Raw genomic sequence first — 20,799 nt, 5'->3', positions numbered from 1 at the left:
TTGAGGTTACAGTGAGGGTTGATGAGGGCAATGCAGTTGATGTGGTGTATATGAACTTCCAAAAGGTGTTTGATAAAGTGCCACATAATATGCTTGACAGCAAAATTGAAGCCCATGGAATAAATGGGGCTTGTGGCAGCACGTTCATGAAATTGGCTAAGTGACAGAAAACAGTAGTGGTGAACGGTTGTTTTTTGGATTGGAGGAAGGTATATAGTAGTGTTCCCCAAGGGTCTGTACTCGGACCACTGCTTTTCTTAATATATGTTAATGACTTGGACTTGGGTATGCAGGGCACAATTTCAAAATCTGTAGATGACACAAAACTGGTCAGTGTGGTGAACAGTGAGGAGGATAGTGATCGACTTCAAGAGGACATAGACAGGCTGGTGGAATGGGTGGACACTTGGCAGATGAAATTTAACACAGAAAAATGCGACATGATACATTTTGGTAGGAAGAACGAGGAGGGGCAATATAAACGGAAGGGCGCAATTCCAAAGTGGATGCAGGAACAGAGAGAACTGGGGGGATATGTGCACAGGTGGCAGGGCAGATTGAGAAAGCGGTTAAGAAAGCATACGGGATCCTGGGCTTTATAAATAGAGGCATAGAGTACAAAAGCAAGGAGGTTATGATGAACCTTTATAAAACACTGGTTTGGCCGCAACTGGAGTATTGTGTCCAATTCTGGGCACCACACTTTAGGAAGGGTGTGAAGGCCTTAGAAAGGATGCAGAAAGATTTACTGGAATGGTTCCAGGGATGAGGGACTTCAGTTACGTGGATAGACGGAGAAGCTGGGGTTAGAGCAGAGACGGTTGAGAGGAAATTTGTTAGAAGTGTTTAAAATCATGAGGGGTCGAGATAGAGTAAATAGAGAGAAACTGTTCTCATTGGTGGAAGGGTCGAGAACCAGAGGGGACAGATTTAAGGTGATTGGCAAAAGAACCAAAGGCGTCACGAGGAAAAACTTTTTTACGCAGTAAGTGGTTACGATCTGGAATGCACTGCCTGAAAGGGGGTGGAGGCAGATTCAATCGTGGTTTTCAAAAGGGAACTGGATAAGTGCTTGCAGGGAAAAAATTTGCAGGGCTACAGGGAAAGAACAGGGGAAATGGAACTAATTGGATTGCTCTTATAAAGAGCTGGCATGGGGTCGATAGGCCAAATTACCTCCTTCTGTGCTGTAACTATTCTATGATTCCTAGTCCCCTTTCCTCCTCCTCCCATGTATCCATAACTTAACCTTAATGCAGAAATGTGCTGCTGCAGTGAAACATTTTCATAACTGGACTCTCAGCACTCCATACTAGGCCAAGTAGAAAACCTCCAGTTCAGCAGTAGACCACTGAAGCATTAACACTAGTTGGCTGTGGGAAAAAATGTACTGAGAAATGAAACTGCTGTATTAGAGACGAATGAACATGAAAGTCATTGCAGATGTTAAATTTGATCGTGGGTCTTCTGGTCAGAAGTTCCAATGATCCAGCACTGTATCTCGCGATTAATAAATGTATTGTTAACACTATTTCCAAATAAGGTCATTTATCACATCATATTTCAATTTCCAAAAGAAAAATCCAAAGAGGATGAAGAATATTAGCTCTAGCATGGATCCCAGCCTTACGAATAGGAGACTCCTCAAGCACTAAGTTTGAAATTAGCATAGTTGTTTTCCCTCTTATTCTTGAAGGTTTCCCTTTGTACCAAGTTCCACAACAAATGTTTTATTAATTATCCTACAAAACATGTTATGATCATAACATGGTCTTGGCTGTAAATTCAAGACTAGAAGGCAAAGTGTATCGATTTCACAAGAATATCATAGAATCATAGAAAGGTTACAGCACGAAAGGAGGCCATTCGGCCCATCGAGTCCATGCCGGTTTTATGCAAGAGCAATCCAGCTAGTCCCCCCTCCCCCGACCTATCCCCATAGCCCTGCAAATTTTTCCTTTCAAATACTTATCCAGTTCCCTTTTGAAAGCCACGATTGAATCTGCCTCCACCACCCCCTCAGGCAGTGCATTCCAGATCCTAACTACTCACTGCGTTAAAAAAAGTTTTTCCTCATATCACCTTTGGTTCTTTTGTCAATCACCTTAAATCTACGTCCTCTGGTTCTCGAACCTTCCGCCAATGGGAACAGTTTCTCTCCATTTACTCTGTCTAGACCCTTCATGACTTTAAATACCTCTATCAAATCTCCTCTCAACCTTCTCTGTACCAAGGAGAATAACCCCAGCTTCTCCAGTCTATCCATGTAACTAAAGTCCCTCATCCGTGGAATCATTCTAGTAAATCTTTTCTGCACCTCACATCTTTCCTAAAGTGTGGTGCTCAGAACTGACTCCAATTGTGGCCGAACCAGTGTTTTCAAGGTTTATCATGACTTCTTTGCTTTTGTACTCTATGCCTCTATTTATAAAGCCTGGGATCCCCTATGTTTTAACCGCTTTCTCAACCTGCCCTGCCACTTTCAACAATTTGTGCATATATACCCCCAGATCTCTCTGTTCCTGTACCCCCTTTTAAAATTGTGTCCTCTAGTTTATATTGCCTCTCCTCATTCTTCCTACCAAAATATATAACTTTGCATTTTTCTGCGTTAAATTTCATCTGCCACGTGTCCGCCCATTCCACCAACCTGTCTATATCCACTTGAAGTCAATCACTAGCCTCCTCACTGTTCACTACCCATCCAAGTTTTATGTCATCTGTAAATTTGGAAACTGCCCTGTACACTCAAGTCCAAGTCATTAATATATATCAAGAAAAGCAGTGGTCCCAGCATTGACCCCTGGGGAACACCACTGTACACCGCCCTCCAATCTGAAAAACAACTGTTCACCATTACTTTCTGCTTCCTGTTACCGCCCCCTTTGTTCCATGGGCTTCAATCTTGATGACAAGCCTATTATGCTTTATCAAATGCCTTTTGAAAGTCTATATACACTACATCAATTGCATTGCCCTCATCAACCCTCTCTGTTACCTCATCAAAAAACCCAAGTTAGTTAAACACGATTTGCCTTTAACAAATTCGTGTCGGCTTTCCCTGACTGATTAAACTGACTGGCCTGCAGTTGCTGGATTTATCCTTACGCCCTTTTTTGAACAAGGGTGTAACTTTTGCAATTCTCCAGTCCCCTGGCACCACCCCCGTATCTAAGGATATTTGGAAGATTATGGCCGGTACTGCCGCAATTTCCCCCCTTACTTCCCTCAGCACCCGAGGATGCATCCCATTCGGACCAGGTGACTTATCTACTTTAAGTACAGCTAGCCTTTCTAGTACCTCCTTTTTTATCAATTATTAGTCCATCCAGTATCTCAACTACATCTTCCTTTACTGAGACTCTGGCAGCATCATCTTCCTTAGTAAAGACAGTATTCATTTAGTACCACAGCCACGCCCTCTGCCTCCATGCATAGGTCTCCATTTTGGTCCCTGATCGGCCCCACCACTCCTCTTACTACCCGTTTACTGTTTATATGCCTTCCTTATTTCCCCTCTGAACTTTCTATATTCTGCCTGGTTCTCACTTGTGTTATCAGCCTGACATTTGTCATACACCCCTTTTTTCTGCTTCATCCTACTCTCTATCTCTTTTGTCATCCAGTGAGCTCTGGCTTTAATTGCCTAACCTTTTTCCCTCGTGGGACTGTACCCGAATCATCTCCTCCTTAAATGCCACCCATTGTTCAAATACAGTTTTGCCTGCCAATCTTTGATTCCAATTTACCCGGGCCAGATCAGTTCTCATCCCACTGAAATTGGCCCCCCTCCAATTGAGTATTTTTACTTTAGAGTGGTCCATATCCTTTTCCATAGCTATTCTAAACCTTATGATACTATGATCATTGTTCCCTAAATGTTCCCCCACTTGGCCCGCTTCATTCCCCAGAACCAATGCCTCCTTCCTCATTAGGCCGGAAACGTACTGATCAAGAAAGTTATCCTGAACACTTCAAAAATTCCTCCCTCTCTTTTCCCCTTATATTATTACTATCCTAGTCTATACTAGGATAGATGAAATACCCCGTTTTCACTACTCCATGGTTCTTGCACCTCTCTGTAATTTCCCTGCAAATTTGCTCCTCTATATCCTTCCCACTAGTTGGTGGCCTATAGAATACACCCAGTAGTGTAATGGCACCTCTACTGTTTCTTAACTCTAACCAAATAGATTCTGTCCTTGATCCCTCCAGAACATTCTCTCCAGCACTGCAATATTCTCCTTAATCAATACTGCCACCACCTTCTTTCTTTCTTTCCCTGTCTTTCCTGATCACCTTGTATCCAGGAATATTTAGTACTCAATCCTGCCACGCATTCATCTGCTTTATCCTCCTATTTCTATACTCGCTAGCGCATGGCACCGGGAGTAATCCGGAGATTACTACCTTTGAGGTTCTGCTTCTTAATCTCTTTCCTAACTCCTTAAAATCTGCCTGCAGGACCTAATCTCTTTTTATACCTATGCCGGTGGTACCGACCTGGACCACAAAGCTGTTCACCCTCCCCCTCCTGAATGTTCTGCAGCCACTCAGTGGCATCCTTGACCCTGGTATCAGGGGGGCAACATACCATCCTGAAATCACGTCTGCGGCCGTAGAAACGCCCGTCTACTCCCATGACTGTTGAATCCCCTATCACTATCTTGATCTTTCTCCTCCCCCCCCCCCCCCATACAGCTGAGCCACCCATGGTGCTATGGTCTTGGCTCTGGCTGTACTCCCCAGGGGAACCCTCTCCCTCACCAGTATTGACAGAACTGTTAGAGAGTGAGATGCCCTCAGGGGACTCCTGCACTTCCTGTCAGGTCCTCCTTGTCTGTCTGGCGCTCACCCAGTCCCTCTGCCTGCACTTTCTTAAACTGTGGGGTGACCACCTCCTGAAACGTGCTATCCACATAGTTTTCAGTCTCTTGGGTGCACTGTAGTGACGCCAGCTGCTGCTCAAGCTCCAAAACTTGGAGCTCGAGCTCCTCCAGCTGGCGACACTTCCTGCACCTGTGGCCGTCCAGGACACAGGAAGCGTCCTTGAGTTCCCACATGGCACAAAATGTGCATTCCACGGAAGTGAGATGCCCTGCCATGCCTCGGGATTTATTATATTAACTAATCTTAATTGAATATAAACTAAAGAATAAGAATCGCACCATCTCAAAAAGTGGAAATAAATAGGAAACAGATTTCATAATTGGACACAAATTGGTCTGTAGTTCAAAAATACACCAGCAGTGAACCACTGCTGCGGTGCTGTTTTAAATTCATGAGTGGAGCTAATTCTCTAGGCATATTACATTTTCTTCAACACTTTACCGTGAAACTCTGTAAGCTTTGACTCCAGAACGTAGAATTCAAAATATCTTCTGTAAACAGAGCAGTGTTCACTTTCATGTCCCTCTGAAAAGCAGAATAGAATTAACTGAAGAGCTGCATCTAAAATTGAATACATGAAAATGTACAATTAGAACCTGAATAATACCTGCAGTTATAATTAAACATGCTTCAAAGAGCAGCTACTGTTCCATGGTCAGACATGTTTAAGGCCAAGAAAAAAATCAGGAACAACCTGTGCTGTTATAAAGAAGCAGATAGTGTCTAAAAAAAAACTTAATCAATGATGTATAATGAGTGAAAAAAAAATGTTCACTAAATAATTAAAATGAAGTGTCAGTTTGGCTGAGGTAGAAGGTTGAGAGTTCAAGCCCCACACTAGGATCTGAGCACATAATCTGGCTAATACTTCAGTGCACTGCTGAGGGAGAGCTGCATTGTTTGAAACGCATCTTTTGGATGAAATGTTAAACCATCTGTCTGTCTATTCAGGTGGGTGTAAAAGATCCCATGGCACTATTTGAACAGGAGCAGGGGAGTTACTTCAGTGTTGTGGGCAATATTATCCCTCATCCAACAAATTACCTGGTTATCTCATTATCTCATTTGCTGTTTATTCAACTTTGCTGTGTGTAAATTGGCTGCTGCATTTGCCTGCATAACAATAGTGACCACTTCAAATGTAATTTATTGGCTATGAAATGCTTTGGGGCTTCCTGAGGATATATAAAATGAAAGACTCTTATACGATAATAAAGTTAAATCAATTAGTGATAAACTAGCTTCACACAAAGCAATCAATAAAAATGTGTACACCTACAGCAAACAAAGTTTTATTAACTTTAGTTCTGCTGATTTCGTGTGAACAGACTGTATGCTGTCTGTTGATGGAGGACAAATATTGTCCACAGCATCGGGGGCTTCGAATAGTGCCATAGGATCTTTTGAAAAATGGCTTAATGTGGCAATACTACTTCAAAAGTCTAAGAGGAGGGGGGGCGGGGGGGGGGAGGTCAGGAAGAGGGGAACATAGGAACAGGAGTAGGCCATTTAGCCCCTTGAGCTTGTTCCATTTAATTAGATCATGGCTGATCTCAACCTTTGCTCCATATCCCTTGATACCCTTACCTAACAAAAATCTATTGATCTCAGTCTTGAAAGCTTTAATTGACCCAGCATTAACAGCTTTTTAGGGGGAGTGTTCCAGATTTCTACAAGCCTTTGTGTGAAGAAATGCTTCCAGATTTCACTGCTTAATGGCCTGGCTCTAATTTTAAGGTTCTGCCCCCTTTTTCTGGATTTCCCCACCAGAGGAAATAGATTCTATCTACCCCCATTGAGGGGAAGGGGGAAGATATATAAACAAACATATATCATCTGCACAAAATGATGATCAGCTGTATCTCGAATTGTAAAAAAAAATCTAGTTGATCCCCCATTGCTGTTTTATGGTTGAGTATGGTATGGCAGAAAGATGGTTATAATAGCAATAGTGTCCTCAGCAAAGTGATTTTCACTTGGGATTCCTCAGCAGCTCCTCTTTGATCCTATTTAATTCCAATTTTTGTAAAGGTTTTACTATTTAATATTGAATGTCAGTTATTTTCCACCGCAATCACAAGGCTGCCTCAAGTTTGCTCTGCCGCTGGCTTCAAATTACAATGTAACAAAGTTATTCTGGTCATCTTCAAATTGCAATCCATAATAAGTGACAATATGCAACAAGTGATGGCAACTGAGCTGAATCAGATATAGCTCCCACTACCAAAGGATTAAACTGTGCTACGGAAAGCTCGCCACCTCCTTTAAAATAACACAACAGGGGAATTTAACTTGGTTGCATATTCTATGCACTCAATGACCTAGAGTTTGCCTCAGAATGACTAATGTATCACTCAATAATGATTTCATGAAGTATATTTCAGGTACTTCACTGCTGAATTTGACACTGGGGTCAGAATTGGTGAAATGTCCCTAGTAATCACAGCCTCCTCTGCAGCATTAGTGACTGGAGTCTTGGCGGCATTTCCTAGCGCTGAACTGCTTCCTGCAGTCAGAAAGTGGGGGAAATCCCACTGCATTTTGACTTGCAACGGATTAACGGGCAGAAAATGTACAATAAAGCAGTCAGAAATGCAACTGGAGATATCTTAAAGCCCAGATTTTCTAATACTAAACAATAAAACACACCATCATCTGTAAGGTTTGGGTCATTGCAGTTTGCTTCACACAAGTAGTAATTTTGTTTGTAGGCTTAGCAGTGCTATTCAGAGCCTTCAGCTTCTGGTGAGTTACAAGATCTGCCAAGTGTTGTTCGTAACAACTGACTAGCACTCATTTTGGTTTAACATAGTCTATTTTGATGTAGGTCACTCAAAAATAAATACAGCTTGATAATAAAAATGGCTGTGCAATCTGTGACACACAATTTATTCTATTTTAAGATTAAACTCCTGATCAAATGGTGCCATTTCCTTGAAATTAAGAGCAGAATATGAAGGAAATGCTTGTTCTTCATAAGGTTTGTGTGTGACTCAAATCATGAAACTATGCAGGTTTCCTTGAAGCAACCCAGTTCTTTTCCCAACAGCCCTGTAATCAATATGATTCCGGGTGGGTGGGAAATGGAAAGCTGTTTGATGGGTTGCCAGTTTAGACCTCACAAAGTAAATTGGAATTTTGTCTGTCCAAACTCATCCTTTAGTGGCTGCACCAATCATAATTAGCTCATGCCTGCCCCTATCCAGTCTTGTATTTTCCCTCTCAAGGCAAGAACAAAGGAAATCCCATCAGAAACAGCAGCAATGACTCCAATTTAAAAATTCAAGGACTATCCATCCACCTAGCTACTGCTTCATATAAAAAATACAATTTCAAAATGTTTTATAACAAGACACAGGAGAAAGCTGAGGCCCGTTACACCTTTCTGCCCCCTGAAAAACTAGATAGGTAGGTAGCTAGATAGAATAATTGCAAGCTATTTTTCGTGAAATTTCCAGTCCCAACTAGGGTATGATTCTTCTGGAAGATTGCACAATGCAACATTTTTTTTCAACTGTCATCACTTGAGATTAGTTGTTAACATTGGCCTTGGCCAGAAGCATACAGAACTGTTGTCTTGGAAGTGTACCTTCTTGCCTCATGTGGTATGGGAACAGGGCTTTACTTTGTCCATATAGTCATTCCCTAATCACTGCATGTCCAGAACTTAAACTAACCCTGGAGGTTGAATTCCCACTATTTTATATCATGATCTGAAACAATTTATTTTATTGTACGGATAGAAATCACTGTTATATGTCTGAAATCCCTTAGAACTCGGGTTTCCCTAAAGGTTGATCAGCTTTCCCCATTCCATGGGCCACATTGCTGCTTAAATAACATCAGGAGTTTGCAAAATGAAGACGGACTCCTGGGCATTTCAAAGCTGACCTTGGTTATGTGAAGAAAGAAGTGCATTCCTTTCCACACTTGTCGATGCCCCAGCCATGCTGTGCCTCCTCAGTACTGTACTTCTTTTATCTCAGAGACAGGTCCTCTGTCATAATCAGAAGCAGAAATTTGGCCAGTCTTCGCCTCCCTAACTATCAGGCCAATTGTAGCTCCCCAACACCACCCCAGCTGAGGTCAACTAACTCGGTACAGACTGGGGATCAAACTTGGGATCTTCGTGTGAAGGTGATGGTGTGATGTGGCCTTAGTGCTACTGGCCTTAGGGAGGGAGAGGAAGAAAGCGAAAAAAACAACCGAGGTCCCTGTTCCTGATTGGTAAGAGTGCACAAAAACATAAGGCTCAACTGTACTATTTGTACACAGACTAAAACTCACCATGGAGGTGACAGATAAAGAATGGCCGTTTGGGTGAGCTATGGATGTGCTCCCACACTCCTGGAACTGTACCCCAACAAGAATTCGAAAAGGGGGATGAGGTGGGGGAAAGAAGAGTGAAAAAACACACCCATCCTACCTGACCTTTCGTCATTTCGTTCCACCTCAATACAGAAGACTGGGATTCTCTCTTTTTTACTGTCAAAGAAGAAATCCACATATGGAATGCTTATTTTCCATGCAGAGAGGTTACGGTGAGCATTGGGAGTGATTGCTAATTCTTCAAGTAAATCATCCTCAGAAACCATCGTTGCTTCTTCAACCTGCAACAGGCAAGGATTAACATGAAGTGCCAGTTCTTCACTGAGGTGATATAGTTAAACACTAGGATGACCAGTCATTACCAAATATCAATTTCCATGTTATATGTGCAACATTATAGAAAAATAAAACTCATGAAAAGGTTAGGGATACAAAGGGAAGAAAAGCTGTTCAGGTAAAATAACCACATTCATGTATATGAAAATAAAATTCTCCGATAGAAACATATGGAGGCTTCCCCATTGGCCGAGTGAATAAAGTTACGACATGTTGTAGAACAGTTCTTTCCAGACAAGAAGGGAGGAGTAGCAGTGCTACAATTGACTTCAGCACTCCTTGACTTGGGTGGGGGGGCGGTTGGGGGAGGAAAGAGAGAAAGAAAAAAAAAGCCAGAGTTCCTGCTCCTGATCGCTATCCAGGGTACTTCTGCTGGAAAGTGCTCGGTAAGAATATGGTCAGGCTTCATTGTGAAGCCTTCCACTGTTGAATTTCAAGCCAATGCTCTTCCCCCTAAGGACAGCCAGGGAAAGTGGCCAATTGGGGAAGGTACAGAGGGCTGCTAGTGCCCATTCAGGAGTCAGCACCTTCAGGACAGGGAAGACAAATGCAAAAGAAAATAAAGTACAAACACATGGCTGTTTATAAATCCCGATTGCACAATTAGATTACTTTGTTAATCACAAATAGCAATTTCAGGGGGAGCTGCACTTGCCTACAGCATTTTTATGCAAAGAATGCTTGTACTGGAGAGCCTTCGAGAGGAGATATAAACTTGACAGTTTACAGCTATTTTACGGACTCTAGAGAACACCGGGATTTGCACTTATACTCCATTTAAAAATAGTAAACAGTTAAGAATACTGAAACCATTTAACTTGCACATAAATATAATTATGTACTAATATTTCACCTTGCATTGCTATAAACTTCCATATGGAGGCTTCCATTAAAATATGGATTCGAACGGCATGAAAATAAATGGATGGGGAACCTGGGTGAGACTGTCAGACTGAGCTCCAGTGAGCCATCTCTCATGGTACAGATTGTGAATCAGGGAACTAAGGACCACAGGGCTGCTTGTGTCATATAACGGTCTTTACTTTGGTGTTAAAACAGACTCATTTGATAATCACAGAACATGCTGGAAATACTCAGCAAGTCAGGCAGCATCTGTGGAGAAAGAAAGAGTTAATGTTTCAGGTCGGTGACCTTTCGTCAGAACTGGAAGAAGTTGAAGATTAAATAGTTTTTAAGCAAGTACAGAGTCAGGGGAAGGGGGAGGGGGAGGGAAGGGATGATGGTGCAAGGCAAGGAGGGTGGTAATGGGACAAGTAAAGAAACAAAAGATGGATCTCGAGGAACTGTAAATGGCAACAGCAGAACCATTACCAGCACCTGGTGTCTGAAAAAATGGGAGCAGTGGTTATGATCTGAAATTATTGAAATCAATGTTGAGTCCAGAGGCTTGTAAAGTGCCTAATCGAAAGATGAGGTGCTGTTCTTCGAGCTTCTGTTGAGCTTGATTGGAACATTGAGAGAGACCGGGGACAGAGAGGTCAGAGTGGGAGAGGGAGTGGGATGGGAAATTAAAATGGCAAGCAACCGGCAGGTCAGGATCATGCTTGTGGACTGAGCAGAGGTGTTCAGCAAAGCGATCACCCGATCTGCGTTTGATCTCCCCAATGTAGAGGAAACCACATTGTGAGCAGCAGATACAGTATACTAAATTGAAAGAAGTACAAGTAAATTGTTATTTCACCTGGAAGGAGTGTTTGGGGCCCTGGACGGTGGGAAGGGAGGAGATGAAAGGGCAGGTGTTGCATCTCCTGCACTCGCACGGGAAGGTGCCGTGGGGAGGAGAGCGGGTGTTGAGGGTGATGGAAATGTAAATCAGGGTGTTGCAGAGCTCCTCCAGACCCATCTTTTGTTTCTTTACTTGTCCCATTACCACCATTTTCACCCTCCTTGCCTTGCACCATCATCCCTTTTGTCATTTAATCACTCCTGCCCTCCATCCCATCAGAGGCCTTCCCTTTTGTTCTTTCCTCCTCTCCCCTCCACCCTTTCCCTGATCTGTACTTGCTTTAATCTTCAAGTTTAATCTTCAACTTCTTCCAGTCCTGACGAAGGGTCACCAACCTGAAACATTAACTCTGTTTCTTTCTCCACAAATGCTGCCTGACTTGCTGAGTATTTCTAGCATTTTCAGTTTTTACTTCAGATTTCCAGCATCTGTAGTACTTTGCTTTTCATTTGATAATCAAATATTTTTTCCACAATAGTCAGGCAATTAAGATACGAGTTTCTAACACTTAAGCAGATAAGGTGTGAGCAATAGTTTCCTGGCCATCTGATGGTTCACTTGCTTTTGACACCCAACTCCTTCAAGAACAAAGTTCTTTGATGATACAACCATTTAGCATAATGAATTCCACCTACTGTCTTCAGTCCGATTGGCATGGTTTGGAATCTATAAATAAAACTCATTTCTAATCAATTTATTCTTCCATTGAAGGACAATGAGAAAAAAGCTTCTGCTTCCTGGCTAATCTGTAGATCAAAGAGCCTGCCTGCAACTTGTAGCCAGCCGGGCTCCAGTCTTCATTTCAAAGTTTAATCGGTTTTATCTTAACTCTATTTCTAAATCACCTTGCACATCTATTGTTATATAAAAATATGTAATACAGAAGTTTCCTAAATTGTCGCAGCGTTTTAATATTATTGCAATGCTGCTCACTTCCAATGATAGGTCTCGCGCAGTCGATAACGTTGCAGAATTTTAACTTACCAGGCTATTCTCAGCCAATGGTAGAGAAGGCCCAATTAGTGCTGAGTCTCCAAATGTGCCGTTAGTATTGCTGCCTCCTAAGTTGCCCCCATCAATGCGTTAAAGATCACATCATCAGCGTTCCGATGTCATTAACATAAAATCACGTCATACTAAAATCACACAAGATTGGGCTGGTTCGGTGCCTTTTAGCTAGCTCTTTCATTTTTTCTTTTAAAAAAAGTTTAAAATAATTCTGCCTCAGGTAGGCCCTCTGGGGGAGGCTGATCAAAATAACAGTGAGCCCAGGGTTCCAAACATACAACATGTCCAACGAAGAGCAGAGACTCAGGGATAGCGTCACTTGCTCAAAACCAAATGCAAAAATAAAAGTGATTGAAAAAACAAAGCTTCAGTCCTCTGGTGTCAAAGAAATGGTTTTGTCCTCGGAATCCTGACGAACATTTTTATTATGCAGTGACTTTCACTGAAGTAGTTTTGTTCAGGTTTAGCTCATTTATTTGTCATGGCAGACTCATGTAACTCGTGTGCTGCACACCACGAATACAGGATGAAGTTCACACACAAGGAACAACAATTCTGACCTCATTGCTACAAATTTAAGAAAGTTCAGCAGCTGATCGCCAAAAAATACAATCAGTTTAGATCGCTGAAGGAGATAAGACAGAAACAAAGTTTACAGAATATTCCAATGAAGGAAACTTTAGAAGTGAGAAAATTTTGCTTTAAGGACCAGCTCTATTCAACAACAACTTGCATTTATATAGCGCCTTTAACATAGTAAAACATCCCTATATTCACAGGAGCATTATCAAACAAAATTTGACACCAAGCCACATATGGAGATAGTGGGACAGGCTTGGTCAAAGAGGTGGATTTTAAGGAGTGTCTTAAAGAAGGAGAGTGAGTTAGAGGCGCAGAGAGATTTAGGGAAGTAATTCCAGAACTTACAGTCTAGGCAGCTGAAGGCACAGCCGCCAATGGTGGAGCAGTGAAAATCAGGGATGCGCAAGAGGCCAAAACTGGAGGAGCACAGAGATCTGAGGGTTGTAGGGCTGGAGGGGGTTGCAGAGATAGGGAGGGGCGAGGCCACGAAGTGATTTGAAAACTAGGATGAGAATTTAAAATCGAGGCTTCACTGGACCGGAAGCCAATGTAGGTCAGCGAGCACAGGGGTAATGGATAAATGGGACTTGGTGCAAATGAGGATACGGGCAGCAGAGTTTTGGATGAGCTCAAGTTTACAGGTGCAAGGTGGGAGGCCAGCCAGGAGAGCATTGGAATAGTTGAGTCTAGAGGTAAAGGCACGGATAAGGGTTTAAGCAGATGAGCTGAGGCAGGGCAGAGATGGGCGATGTTGCGGAGGTGGAAGTAGGCGGACTTGGTGATTGAGAGGATATGGGGGGCGGAAGCTCAGCTCAGGGTCAAATAGAACGGCAAGGTTGTGAACGATGTGGTTCAGCCTCAGACCGTGGCCAGCGAGAGGGATGTAGTCTTTGGCTAGGGAACGGAGTTTGTGGTTGGGACCAAAGACGATGGCTTTGCCCTTACCAATATTTGATTCGAGGAAATTTCTGCTCATCCACTACTGTATGTCAGACAAGCAGCTCGACAAATCAGAGGCAGTGGAGGGGTTGAGATAGATGGCGGTGAGGTAGAGGTAAGTGAGGTTAGCATACATGTCGAACCTAACATGGTGTTTTCAGATGATGTCGCCGAGGGGCAGCATGTAGATGAAAAATAGGAGGGGGCCAAGGATGGATCCTTGGGGGACTCCAGAGGTAACGTTGTGGGAACGGGAAGAGAAGTCATTGCAGGTGATTCTCCGGCTAGGACTGGATGGATAAGAATGGAACCAGGCGAGGGCGATTCCATCCAGCTGGACAACGGAGGAGAGGCGTTGGAGGAGGATGGTATGGTCAACCGTGTCAAAGGCTGCAGACAGGACGAGAAGGACAAGGAAGGATAGTCAAGAGAACAAAAGTAACCTTTTGTGATGGATCCAACAGTTTAAAAAGACGTTGCCCTCTGGCCACCCAGGCCAGGTTGCCAACTCAACACTTATCGTCAACCAAGAATCTCATAACTTAAATTACTGTGACTACAGATTGGCCCTGGATTTCATCTCTGACCTAAAATCTGAGATGAACACAACACTGTATCTCGGAGCCACCAAGTTCCAGCACAGATACCAATGGGCACTTAATCAAATTCTCATTTTGTAACTGAGCACAGAATTGAAAAGCCTGAAAGAAAGCTACCATCTTGCTAAACCATGCTGATTATATGAGACATGGTTACACAGTGTGAATAGCCCAGTGTTACTCACAGAATCATCTCCTTCTCGTAATCCATAGTTAGGCAACATAGTCCCTTCCATCGTTGTACTTTTAAAGACTCCTTTAATCTTGCTGCCTATTCGACTTATTCCAAAAGACTCTCCACGTTTATTGGAGCCCCTGAACGACAGCAGACAAATGGATCAGTAAATACTTTAAGCACAAAACATTACATCAATTGAGTAAATGTGGAACGTGCAGTGAAATGAATTTTAGCTCATATGGTGGTCTGAGGTAAGAGTAGCTATAATTGGTCTTAGATTTGCCTATTTGCAATGGTTATCAATAGTTGTTTAAAGGCAATAATCAGGGCTACAATTTACCAGCCTGGTCAATTTGGAAACACTTTTTTTGGTGCGTTTTATTACAGATCTAGTACTATAAAAAAATCACCAAGTGAAACTGTGAAAACAGGAAATAAGATATGCTGAATTATCAATCAATCCTACTCATTACAAAAATGACAAGTCAATTCTCATTGGTAAGAGTAGAAACTGAACACTTTTGGAAGCAAATATAGAACCCGAATGTTTTGGAGAGCTTCAGCTGAAATAGTCCAACTCCGCCGATACAACTTTGGCATCCATCAGAACTAGAAGTGGTGTTTGCACCAGTCAACCATGGTTACAGTTATTCTATTGGTGGAAACCTTTGTAGCCACCATTTAAAAAAATACAATGGTGTACATAATCTACATTCCAGAGGTACCATGAAGACCCATGGGGTTATAGCTTTTTTCCCATAAGTGGGCTGACCTGATTACTCATGAGTACACAGGTTATGCTCAATCCCATGAGCAGGTGTAATTCATGTCCTATGATTCTTCCTAATATGTATCCTGTTTATACTACAAATTTACTTAACATTTGTCAGAATTATTTAAAAGGACTGGGGAAAAGGATGGGTTTAATGATGCACTATATTCCCTCTTGGAATTGGTTCCAGTGTAGCTGGAGAGGGGACAAGCTCTAATAATCCCAATGTTACATTGTAAGATTCAAGAATGTTTTTTTTATTTCATTTATTTTCTTCAAATGGATATTTGAAAGAATTGTTGTAATAATTAGAACCAAGAAATCTGAAAATTACATGGAAATGCAATATATGGTCTATTAGGATGAAGTCAAGGTGTATATCAGTGCACACAGAATACATTGTTTAACCCCTTCAAAAAAATGACATGCTAATTTATATTATTCCATAGGTTTACAAGCAAAATACTGGCTTCTATAGGAGACAGTATTCAGATACATGCTATTTGTAATCTGACATCAGAAGAGACACCTATAAATGATGACATCAAATTTGTAACTTTCCATTTATATTACACACCTTCAGAAGATGGCTACGATATATACAGTATCCAGCTACACATCGCAGATCAAAGCCAAATAGTCAAAACCAAATCCCCTGCGAAGAGCTATTCTTCTACCCATCATATTACCCAGCCCTTTTAAAGGCACTTTAATTACCAATAACTGGTTCAATTATTTAAGTAACATTTTGAGGAGGTAACTAACGTGGTAGATAAGGCAGTGTCTATGGATGTTATTTATATGGACGTCCAGAAGGCTTTTGATAAAGTTCCACAGAAGAGACTATTAACAAAAATGAGAGTTCCTAGAATTGGAGGCAACCTATTGGCTTGGTTAGTAAATTGGTTAGGAGGTAGGAAACAGAAAGTAGGGAGAATGGGTATGTACTCAAATTGGCCGGATGTGACTATTGGTGTCACCCAGGGATCTGTATTGGGGCCTCAGCTTTTCACTGTATTTATAAATGATTTGGATGAAGGAATAGAGCGCCGTATATCTAAGTTTGCTGATGACACCAAGTTAGGTGGCACACTAAATAGTGTAGATGGGAGCAGAAAGTTGCAAAGATACACTGATATATTAAGTGAGTGGGCAAAACTTTGGCAGATGGAGTTCAATATGGGAAAGTGTGAGGTCATCCATGTTGGACCTAAGATATATCACAGTATTTTCCAAATGGTAAGAAACGAGGAACTGTGGATGAGCAGAGAGATTTAAGGGTCCAAGTGCAAAAATCACTAAAAGCTAGTGGGCAGGAGCAAAAAATAATTAAAAAGCTAATGGAATGTTGACCCTTATCTCAAGGGGGCTGGAATACAGAGGGGTGGAAGTTATGTTACAGCTGTACATCCTTTGGTTAGACCCTATCTGGAGTACTGCATTCAGGACTGGGCACCGGATCTTAGGAAGGATGTACTGGCCATCAATGGGGTGCAGTACAGATTCACCAGAATGATACCAGGGTTAAAAAACGAGGACAGGTCGCATAGACTAGACTTGTATTCCCTTGAATGTAGATTATGGGGTGATCTAATTGAGGCATTTAAGATGATTAAAAGATTTGATAGGGTAGATAGAGAGAAATTAGTTCCTGTGGTGGGAGAGTCCTGAACAAGGGGGCATAACCTTAAAATTAGAGCTAGGCTGTTCAGGGGTGATGTCAGAAAGCACTTCTTTACACAAGGGGAAATGGAAATCTGGAAATCTCTCCCCCAAAAAGCTGTGGAGGATGGGTCAATTGAAAATTTCAAAACTCAGATTTATAGATTTTTGTTAGGCAAGGGTATTAAGGGTTATGGAACCAAGGAGGGTAAATGGAATTAAAATACAGATCAGCTATGATCTAACTGAATGGTGGAACAGGCTTGTGGGGCTGAATGGCCTACTCCTGTTCCTATGTGCACAGCATACAAGGAAAAGCTTGTCATCTAGCAGGTAATCTTTGTCCTTCTCTACCTAACCTCTATTGTCACTTTTATCACTACTACTAGGGTCAGTGCTACTCTGAACTGTCCTATCATTCGTCCTAAGCTCCAAATACACCATTTCCTTCCAAACATCCTCTGTATTGAAATCAAGAATCGGAGTCTCCTATTCTTTCTTAGGATCTCAAAAGTGTGGAACTGCTTACCTCCCTCAGTTACGCATTTAACAACACCACCATACGTTTCTGGAGGTTATAACACCAACTTGCATATATGTAGCACCTTTAATGTAGTAAAACGTCCCAAGGCACTTCACAAGGAGCGATTATCAAGCAAACTTTGACATCGATAACATACAAAGACAACACTGAGCGCTTTACAGGGCAATGGACGATGAGTCGTCATGAGGTGGGGGAGGAGAGAATATGGAGAGGGCAAATGCGATCAATGAAGAGGTTTTTGAAGGCAGGAAGAGAAGTAGCAAGGCAGCAATGTTAAAGGACAGGGCTCCAAAGGGTTAAGACAAGGTGTCTGAAGGTGCAGCTAATGACGGTGGACTGGAAAGAGCATGAAACGAGAAGTGGGCCAGTACTGGAGTCCATAGGGTCACATGCGATCACGGAAGGTGGAAGCGACGAGGCTGTAGAGGGATTTGAGGGGCGAGGACAAGAATCTCATCAAGTTGATTCTCTCAGACACAGGTTTTAAAAAGGTAAATTTTGGCATCACCTAATCACTGCATCCAAATTTACCTCATCTCAGATTTAATATCCCCCATCTGTCCTAGAAATGCTACGGCCAAGTGCAACATTCCCCCCTCGCCCAACACCCACGTTAGAAATCAGTAAGTTCAGCCTAGACCAGCGATTGACCCTGGAACCTTCCTGAGCTGCAGGACTAGGTGTCACTACACACAGCTGTTCCAAGCCAAACTTTCAATAAAAATGGTAAGTTATGGGAAATTTAAAATGCTATAAAGGGCCCACTGTAAATTTAGTTTCAAAATTAATCTAAAAATGACCACATTTATTTTTCTGTTTGTCCCTTTCTCCTTATGAACAACTTACAAGCCCAAAACCAAACACTGCTCATGAGGTTTAGTAACAGTACACTGGTGCGTAGATGAGCTTCCTCAAAGAATAACAGCAGCATTTGATCAAAAAATTGAAAAATGTTTTGTTGATCAAATCACTGAAGTTAAGTTGCACAAATAATTTAAGGATTAATTTGCTAATTATGTTATGTGCTAACACAGCCCATCAAGCAGACTATTATCAAAGTGACAAAAAATGTCTATGGTGCAGTATAAAATTGGACCTAATTAAACTTTTATTAAATGAAATATAGATAGGATGTCACTTTGACTCCATTACTGTAGGTACTGTATATACCAGTACAATTGTGCAGATTTATTGCAGCAAAGGCTTCTGTTATTACATGCCCACTAAAATCAGATTTATGTTAACACAATCTACTCAAAGGGGAAATTGGAATATATTAACAGGTCATAGGCCTCTGGGAGAAGGGTGGGAACATTCCATTTCAAGGGTGATGTGCGAATATACATCAATAAAACATTTTCACAGAAAAGGAACTGTATTTATTAAGGGATGCGTGCAATAATGGAGAAAATACTGCAGTCATCAACAATCCCATCCATGACGTGGAGCATGGCATATATTTCATGATCCCTAGGGAAAACCGGACTCTTAAAACAATGCAATTTAAAGCATTTCGGATCAGACAAAACAACAGGAAAAATGTCTACTTCATGCCTGTAGAAAAAACAATTGTGCTGAGCGGCGAACGCATGTTGTCCGCCGCTCAGAAGTAACTAACTCACCCAGTAACTTTTCACGGTTTTCTGGGCGCCAACTTAGAATCATAGAAAGGTTACAGCACGGAAGGAGGCCATTTGGCCCATCAAGTCCATGCCGGTTCTTTGCAAGTGCAATCCAGCTATTCCCACTCTCCCGCCCTATCCCCGTAGACCTGCAAATTTTTTTCTTTCAAGTACTTATCCAGTTCCCTTTTGAACTGAATTGAAACTTGCTTTAATTGAGAGCTGCGAGATGTGCAGCAGTCATTCCTGGATTTCTGAGTGGTGAGAGGAGGAAAGGATCGCTGTGTCCCCTCCACCAATCAGCTTGAAGCAAGCCATGCTGTGAGAACCAGGAAGTGAAGCTCATTCACAATCCATGCAGTGTATGAATCAGGAAGTATCAGCTAAGATTAGTAAATGTACTATAAAATCAGAGCGAGAAAGCAAAATATAGGGAAGGTAAGATTAAAAGACTGAGGTAAAAGAGACAGAAAGAAAATGTAAAAAGAAAAATTTAAATTTTCTTTAAAAATTCAAAACCTATTAAAATTGGGAGCAATGAAGCTCCACATTTTTAAGTTAATTTTCAGTGCCAGAGCATTTGTTTGGCAGTCATTAATACTTACGACGCCACTAAAAATTAGTTTAGATCTGATATAACTCAGCGTACCTGTTTTGTGACAAGATTAGTTAAGTTTCCAGCTGGCCAGGAGAGCAAGTTCACGCTGGTCCATTGATTCCTGCCTACAATATCTCTTCAATGCGAAGCTGTCAGATCTGCAGGGAATCAGGAAAAGCAAGTTCCAGATTTCCACGTTTGACCACGCACGTGCGGTCGCTGGAACTTGCTTTTCAATTTGTCCATTAATAACAGTGAGCGCTATTAGGCTCAACGTTATTTTACAAGCAGTTTCCGGCCCATTAACTTTTAGTCAGTTTATAAAAGTATCACCAGTGCATTTAAAAACAAAATCACAAATTGAAAATTATGCGGGGTAGAGTTTCTGCTAGATTGCACTGGTTCTATCAGCATAATTCGCCAGAACCAGCGTAAAAGATCGTGGAAAATCGAGTGAAATCAAGTGCAATTTACATCAAGCACAAATCGAGAATCCGTGATCTTTTGTGCTGATTCAAAAATCATCGTGCCTGAAGCCAGCTCCACCCACAAAATTGGTCATACCCCCAGATCAAAATAACAAGGATGGCGCGTTTCCGCCGATTGCGCCGTTCGAGGGTCTTCAAATTAAGCTAGTTTTCTTAGGCGCACAGACACTGGTTGGCACGTTTTAAGCGTTTTTACATATTAAATAATATATAATTTACTAAGAAACTGACTAGTGTACACCAATGAAAGTAGTAAATGGTTCAGTATAGTTTTTTTTTAAAAAGTCATTTTCAGTGACTTAAAAAGTTTATTCACAGGTGGAGGACTAGACACTTATTAAAAAATACTTTTTTTTATGATAAACCCATTTGCAGCTGTATTAATAAAATTGCATCTGGTTACCACTCTTAAATACATCAATTATTTTTTTTTATTGCAAAGAAGAAAATAAACGATTAGGCTCGATTAAGCCACCAGATTGTGCTGGTTCGAGGAAGATTTTAA

The 20,799-nt window shown here is 41.7% G+C and overlaps 1 protein-coding gene across 8 annotated transcripts in view; it reads right to left on the bottom strand.

Moving 5' to 3' along the window:
* The window catches only part of snx14 (sorting nexin 14), a 131,220-nt gene that overhangs the window by 40,737 nt on the left and 69,684 nt on the right, over positions 1-20,799 (bottom strand). For all 8 annotated transcript variants that reach the window (XR_010963692.1, XM_067989184.1, XM_067989179.1 and 5 more), the window contains 3 exons: positions 14,616-14,745; positions 9,317-9,500; positions 5,332-5,415 (listed from right to left, as the gene is read on the bottom strand). Coding sequence is in view for 7 of the 8 variants with exons in the window: in XM_067989184.1 (XP_067845285.1) it covers positions 5,332-5,415; positions 9,317-9,500; positions 14,616-14,745 (398 nt within the window). In the remaining variant the exon portion in view is untranslated. The remainder of the gene's footprint in view (positions 1-5,331; positions 5,416-9,316; positions 9,501-14,615; positions 14,746-20,799) is intronic.

Source organism: Heptranchias perlo, chromosome 8, assembly GCF_035084215.1.
Source record: "Heptranchias perlo isolate sHepPer1 chromosome 8, sHepPer1.hap1, whole genome shotgun sequence".
NCBI lineage: Eukaryota > Metazoa > Chordata > Chondrichthyes > Hexanchiformes > Hexanchidae > Heptranchias > Heptranchias perlo.
The sequence above is the reverse complement of the archived record's forward strand: the minus strand, read 5'-3'. Positions and strand labels throughout refer to the sequence as shown.